Below are 7,552 nucleotides of genomic sequence, written 5' to 3'. Positions count from 1 at the left end.
TAAATGAATAATGAATATGCCTTCATTAGTAAATAATGTAAAATTACATATTGTACAGGGCAGAGAAAGAAGTCATTGTGGGGAACAATCAGACTGAGCATGCTGTTGTTTGTAAAGGTGAAAGACAGAGTGACCGAAGGCCTGTGATTAAAGAAAAGTGAATTACAGCTGAATGAAATGAGCCAAGATGTTGATATTGAACTAATTAAATAAAGTAAAAATAAAAACTAGACTCTTGAAAACATTTTTAACCAACTGAAATGATTTTGCGACCATTTATTGTCAGTAAGTTCGTTATTTGTTAGTTCGGTAAAATTTTATGACAGTTTGTCTGATGAGGCATCGATAGATGTGCTTATTGAGACGCTGCATGTCTACAAGACTGTGAGTCAACTGTTCTCACAAAGTTTTATTGGACTAATTTTCCTAAATCTGACATATGCTCCATAAAAGTGTAAGTAATACTGAAACTGGTAGAAACTAAGACAAAGTTAAAACGTTTCAAACTGTAAAACTTAAACTAAACTGCCTTGAAAACAAAAGGAAATAAAAAACAATCAGAAAATGGAAAACTATAATAACTGTGGTATGAAGCAAACTGGCATTTCCAAAGTGCAGCATTTTGCTTTTATTTTACAATGAAGTGTTGAAACTCTCCTGTGAGGGAGAGTCAGAGTAGAAGGAGGAGGACGTGTCAGTGCCATTTGCCTTGAGGGTGCCCATAAACCTGAAGAGGGAGAGAGAGTGCATCATTCTTTACAGGTGAGTATACCATGTGACCTCAAGATCTTTAAAAAGCAGGTAAACCTGTCTTGTTGAGGCACAAGTTATCACACAGCACCAGGGGACTCAGAGCAGGAGAATACACGGGCTGTCGGCACAGCAGCAAACACCGACAGCCCCACAAAAGAAGCCGAGGCACATCAGCGAGCGTGCGACGGAGTGCTGGAACCCTGCACTCACAGCTCCTCGTGCAAACCACATCTAGGATTTTCACTGAAATTGCACTACAAGAAGGAAGATTTTACGTTGTCTCATCTGGTGTGCGCACTACTGACACAATGAGCTGCAGCAGCGTTGCGAGCTCCGAGTTCTCTGAGGAAGAGCTTGAACTTGGCGGTCTGGTCCAATGCGAAGATGAAGGAAGTCCCAAGCCATCATTCCAAGACGAGAGTTCAACCAGCAGCCCAAGCGAAGCAGAGGAAGGCCAAACCAAGAAGCGCAACCGACCGGTTCGCTCAAAAGCTCGAAGAATGGCCGCTAATGTCCGCGAGCGAAAACGCATTATGGACTACAACCAGGCGTTCAATGCCCTCCGTGTTGCCCTGAACCATGACCTCAGTGGCAAACGGCTGTCCAAGATTGCCACACTGCAGCGAGCCATCAACCGCATCTCTGCTCTCTCAGTTTTCCTGAGCTCTCATCCACCCAGTAAGCCCTGCACCCACCGTGAGTGCAACAGGTCATCAGTGGGACCGGCAGCGATGGGGGCGTCACGGCTTGAGCAGACCAGGTTAACAGTTCCTTGTCCGGAGCATCAGAGCTACGTCCCCTGGCACGCATCCATCTCTCAACAGATGCAGCCACAGCCAGCGCCTCACATGCACAGACCTCATGCCTACGTAGACAACACAGTGCCATCATGTCCCCCATCACCACACTACCCTTGTTATCCCACCGAGGGACAGTTTTATGCCTCACACAGACACTGTGGCACCCCCTGTGATCTTCCACCCAGCCCTCTGAGATACCCTCAGGTGAATGAGGGGTTGGGATACCAGCCGGGGATGTGGGCCTCCTGCACTCAGGGATACATGGACACCTTTGCAGAGCCATCTGCTACTCTGGGACTTCCATGGCAGGTGAGCTACCTGCAGGAGCCGGAGAGCAGCTTCCCCCTGTGCTCTGATATACTGTAACAAGCTTCACGAGTACTGTGAAGTCCTGAAAACTGAAGAACCCTGATGGACTTTTTAAGGGTTTGAGGGAGTAACCTTGTGCTCTTACTGTTGCTGTTATTGAAACTTACAGGAAGGCTGTGATTGTAGAGCAAACTACAGTCCTGCAAGCTGAACACAGATAAAGGAGCAATGGCAATCTAGACTGCAGAATGTTACATATGTTAGGTATTTTGTTTTGATGTTGAATTTGAAAATGTTAATTCTAAAGAATGTTTTGCAATCTACAGATGACAATTCACATAATTATATTTTTGCTGTGCTAAATTGTCCCCTTTTTCGGCCTTCTGCAAAGGATGAATTATTGGAGTTGCATTAGTAAATGTAAGGTAATAAAAATGGGTGTGTCGGAAATAAAAACAGACAGACTAGCATAAAAAACAGTGCTATGTAACTATGCATACAGCATGCTAACTTTCAAGTAGTACAAAGCGCTCTGAAAGAAAATGTGACTAAGATCTGGTTTCAACATTCAACATGCTTATGTATTTATTCTCTGACTTTAAAAAGTACAGTCTGTTTGTGTTGTAAAGACGCTGCTTTTTCCAAGCTTGAAAATTAAATGTTTAAAATGATAGATGACTCTTTTTATGGCTCCTTTCATAAGAAAACAGAAAATGCATATGATTCCCAGGACTACAACACTGCACTAACACAAAGCTTGCATTAAGCGTGTGCATCAGTGTGTGCATGCATGCCTGTGGGAGTGTGTTTGATTATAGCCTAAGGCTGGTAGCCTCTGCCATTCAGAGTGTGAGATGACAGAGGTCCTTCACTCAGATGAGAAACGTCCGTACAAGCCCATTCTTGCCATTCTTCTTGGAGGAGAGAACTCACTGTGTTATTTACTTACAGCACAATAAAAACACGAGTAGAAGGCAAGAATGGCAAAGCAACAAAAGCACATAAAAATCAGGCAATACTGGTTGAAAATTGTATGTATTGGCTCTTGAAAAGAATTCACTTCTTATATTGTACCTTTCAGTTCAAACACTGAGAGGTCAGCTGATCTTCTTTGAAATCAGAAACAGCGAATAGTAAACACAAGTCATCCTAGACCGGCTTATATTAGTCAATAACAGCTTTCCCTCCCCTGCTGAGCAGCATGTCATGGAAAACAGCTTTAATGTTAGACCATAGGACGAAGCCCACCGACAGATTTATATGGGTTCAGGAAGGAAGAGTGTGCCCCGTCATCAGCAAGGTGAAATCCCCTTTTGGGCTGCACCGGCCTGGAGGTACAGCTGGGTGTGTTCAGGGTTGTTTTTTTTGAACGTCCTGGAGGTCTCCCAACAGGAGCCTCGAGACGCTGCTGAAAATTGGTGGCCTGGGGAGAACTACTGTGGGCTTGGTGGAGAAATAAATGGTGTGGTGCAGCAACAATTAGCAGACAGGAAGGAAAGGGAATGTGGACAAAGAGATGAATGGAGAGTGAAATAATAGGAAGAGGAGGATATAGGTGGTGAGAAAAAGGGGGAGAGTCACTACACTTTGAGCCTGTCGTTCAGCTTCTGTGCAGACGTGAATCACTGGAAAACCTTGAGTCACCAGTGAGAGACAAGTGTGGCTGATAGCACTCGATGACGGCATGTCTCTTCCTCCTCCCTTTCTGGCACAAATGTGGATCTTCGCTTAACTCATTGCAAGGGTACCTACTGGTTTGGGTCCTCAAGAGACTACCAAGAGCTGTACCACAGCTTGTCACTGATCCGTTACAGAATCAAAATCAGAGAAACTCCTTATCCACACAGGCAAAAAAAAGTGCTGTTCAAAAGAGCGATAATCGAAATAGATTTACAACTTTCCAAAGCCTGGGACAGCACATCTTCTGCTAAGGTCAATGCTTTATCTTGTTATGGGTTCTGTTTTTGTCTGTGTTCATAAAATTTTAGTTTAGTAGCTTTTGTGTTGTCGACAGACAATGGTAACAAAAGCACACAACAAAAAAAACACAACAAAACTCACAAAAAATCCCCCATAAAATACTAGCAGCCTTCTAATAGCAGGTGCTAATACCATTGATATTATATCAATGGTATTAGCACCTGTACTAGTCCAAGATTTTTAGTAGATGCATCTATGGTAAGAATATCTAATTACATTGCCTCGTTATCGATTTATCGCATTCACAAACTTGGGTGTCCACACTGCAGGGTGACGACAATATCCTATCAGTCTTTTACAGCTGAGGGGCAAAAATCTCACAAAACACAAGTGTTTCTGGGGAGACAACTTGATGAAACAGCTGCAGAAGTGACAAGCTAACCATGAACGACTAATACCAAACATGTATCTACAGTATTATATGACGCATGCGATAAAAACACACAACATTTGCATCTTTGTCGCTGTGAAATTCTTTGCATGTTTTGGTTTCTGGCACTTCTGTTGCTGTTCTTCAAATGAATGTCTCCTCAAAAACACTTTGTGTGATTTTTGTCTGGGCGATCGTGGCTCAAGAGTTGGAAGTTCGCCTTGTAAGGTTGCTGGTTCGAGCCCTGGCTCGGACAGTCTCGGTCGTTGTGTCCTTGGGCAGGACACTTCACCTACCGCCTACTGGTGATGGGCTGATGGCGTGATATGGCAGCCTCGCTTCTGTCAGTCTGCCCCAGGACAGCTGTGGCTACAACTGTAGCTGCCTCCACCTGCGTGTGGATGAGCTGTATACAAATACAGGCCATTTACCATTTGTGTGGATTTTTTTCTATTCCTACTGTGGGTTTTTATTTTCAACTTCTATTCTGTTTTGTGTGTTTAGCGTCAGTTTTCTGTTTGTTTGAATACTCTGAGGAAGTGTTTGTGGATGAAACAGATAAACATAGAATAAACAGTATAAGTGACCACAGGTTGTGGACTAGTGCTACACATCTTGTGGGAAACAACAGAATCCAACAGACTTTAAAAAAACGTCATAACAAGTTAGCATTTCATGTTTACCTGTGACTCACCTGTGCATTTACCTCACTTCTTCACCATGTGAGCCTGTCAGTGATGCATCTTTTTTTAAGACCGCTCCACCTCCGTGATACCTTCTGCTGCCAGACTGATGGAAAGGAAAACAAGCAAACACAGAAGAAATGATGCCAAGACCTGAGGGTGTGTTTGCGTGATATATAGGGATGAGTCAGCCTTCGGAGAGAAGCTACATGTTGATGCTCTACATACTGCGTACACCTCTGCTCCCTGAGCACAAACAGGTGCGCGCACCCAAACACAACACACACACGCAGCGCTATGACATCTGCGGTGCAAGGTGAAGGAAGTGAAGATGCCAGAGGACAAGAGAATGTGTATGCCGCCGGCAAGATTTAGGAAAGTCAGTGTAGGTATTGGGCAACATGTTGGCACGGTGGTTAGCACCATCTCTGTGTGAAGTTAGCGTATTCTCCGCGTGTCTGTGTGGGTTCTCTTTGGGTATTCAAGAGTCCTCCCACAGTTTTTTCTAAACCAACAAATACTTAAACTTGAAATTTGCCCCTATATATTGTTTTAAAAATTATTTCCGTCAGTCTTCCAAGTTTGGAAAAATATTTTCAGTGAGGTTTTTTCCCCCTCAAAAGTCAGTTACAGTTCAGTTACGTTGTATTCAAATAATGCCAAATCACAGCAACCATCATGTCAAGGGAACTAATATTGTAAGGTAAAGACCCTACACCTACAATAATACAGAGAAAAGCCCAACTATCAGATGATCCCCAGTGAGCAAGCACTTGGTGACAGTGGGAATGAAAAACTCCTTTTTAACAGGAAGAAACCTCCAGCAGAGCCAGGCTCAGGGAGGGGCGGGGCCATCTGCTGTGACTGGATGGGGATGAGGGGAGGGACACGGGACAAAAGCCACTGTGGAAGAGAGGCAGAGATTAATAATAACTAATGAGTCATTGCAGAGAGTGAAAAGAGGTGAGTGAAGAAGAAGTGCATCATGGGAAGCAATTGGAAGTACACCAGTATATTACCAGCTCATGGATAACAGCTGATCAGGGCTGAAACTCTTTGGGCTTAACTACTCTGAGGCCTTCAGGGGTTGAAACTAATCTCATATCCAAACAACACATCAGAACATTTACCTCACCAGTCCAGAGTAAACATACTCACCACTAACACTCGGCGGAGATGGAAACTCCATTTCTCATCAGTGTAGAGGAATAGCTTGTGTCCTCTGTGTGATCTAATTGTTATACCGTCGACCCCAAGCGTCTGCTGAGTCAGAGAGGCTGCACATCTCTCCTGTGCCTTCCCTCAGACTCAGTCTGCCTCACCATGCTCATCAACACTAGTGCTCCAGACTGCTAGACAGCAGTCTTAAGCACAAACAATGTTCCCTCTGATAACACTGGAGACAGATGTCTTGGTCATAGTCCTCTACTCTGGAGCCATCTCCTCCTCTGGCAGGAACTTGATACAGTCACACTAGCTTGGAAACATTGGACATGGTCAGAGCAACTATGTAGAGCTTTCCTCCCCATTTTCTCCTCCTCCTTCTTTCTCGCCCTGAGGTTATTTTCAACATGAATGACTTGGTGTCTGACCTTACACAGGGCTGTTATGGCCTCTCGCTGTGTCCACTCATGATCTTATCTGCAGACTTCTCATGTAGGATGTTTACCAGAAGTTTTGTGTGTGGTAAAAAACTTGTAAAAGTCACGACCTCTTTAATCTGAGGTTCTGAGCAAGGTCAAAAGTAGTCGAGACTCAGATTATCTGGGGCCCACCACTTCAGCTAAGGGCATCTGAGGGGCAGTTGGAGGGTCTGCACTTTGCTGTGTGTTGTGGTGGGCTATAAAAGAAAGTGCTGATGTGGAGGGGGTCGCGCTTTCTGATGAGTTGGCTTGTTGAACCTCTGGTGTTGGGCTCAGTAATGCACGAGGAGAGTCTGCTAACCCCTTGTGCTGAGGAGAAATACAAAAGATTCATCTGTTTCATTCTTATCCTTCAATCCAGATTGTGTTTCAGCACAACCAGGCAAAAACAGTCACAACAGCAATAAACCAGTAACTGAGGAAGACTGTAACCTCAATTTATTTTCTCCTCAGTTTATTAAGGTGAACTCAGACCTGTAATGAAAACTGAGACAATCAAGTCTCTGTTTTTTTGTGGTGCCTTTCTTTTACAAAAGAAAAGAAAAGAAAAAAAAAATCAGCATTTCAGAAAAAGAACAGCAAATCTCAAACATGGTGGTTGTACTTTGATGGTTTGGGGCAACTTTGGACATAATTGATGAAACCATGAATTCTTCTGTCTAACATCCCTAATATCCCATTGAGCCCAGAAACTCAAGCACACTTGCGCTATGCAGCAGGACAACGAAGCGAATCATACCAACAAGTCCACCTCTGAATAGCTCAAAGAAACAAAAACAAAATAGATGTTTTTGAGTGGCCTAATATAAATAGACTTAAAGCTGATGAAGGTCATTCTGAAACATCTCACAGCATGAACAGACCGTTAGGGGGAGGGAGCGGGACTATGGCCAGACACAGGCCAACGAATCCACAAATGACAGTCAAATGAGGGAAGCGCTTTCTCTGTCATGCCAGTGAGACAAGTGCATTGCACTCCTCTCACAAAATACCTTATAAAATGAGAACCGAATG

General features: G+C 43.9%; 1 protein-coding gene across 1 annotated transcript; it reads left to right on the top strand.

The window, feature by feature from the left end:
• The first annotated feature begins 923 nt into the window (after window positions 1–923).
• bhlha9 (basic helix-loop-helix family, member a9) lies at window positions 924–2,505 on the top strand. The gene has a single exon (XM_085419526.1). It carries the CDS (start codon window positions 1,062–1,064, stop codon window positions 1,917–1,919), a length of 858 nt encoding a protein of 285 aa, XP_085275652.1. The 5' UTR covers window positions 924–1,061; the 3' UTR covers window positions 1,920–2,505.
• The last annotated feature ends 5,047 nt before the right edge of the window (window positions 2,506–7,552 follow it).

The sequence above is a fragment of the Rhamphochromis longiceps genome, linkage group LG10 (assembly GCF_057381845.1).
Source record: "Rhamphochromis longiceps isolate RC_006_pf linkage group LG10, R_longiceps_female_GT1.1, whole genome shotgun sequence".
Lineage (NCBI taxonomy): Eukaryota > Metazoa > Chordata > Actinopteri > Cichliformes > Cichlidae > Rhamphochromis > Rhamphochromis longiceps.
Note: the sequence above shows the minus strand (reverse complement) of the source record. Positions and strands in the feature narration are given on the sequence as shown.

Coding starts and splice junctions, on each gene's coding strand:
- bhlha9 (XM_085419526.1), top strand. CDS start 1,062: ATGAGCTGCAGCAGCGTTGCGAGCTCCGAGTTCTCTGAGGAAGAGCTT.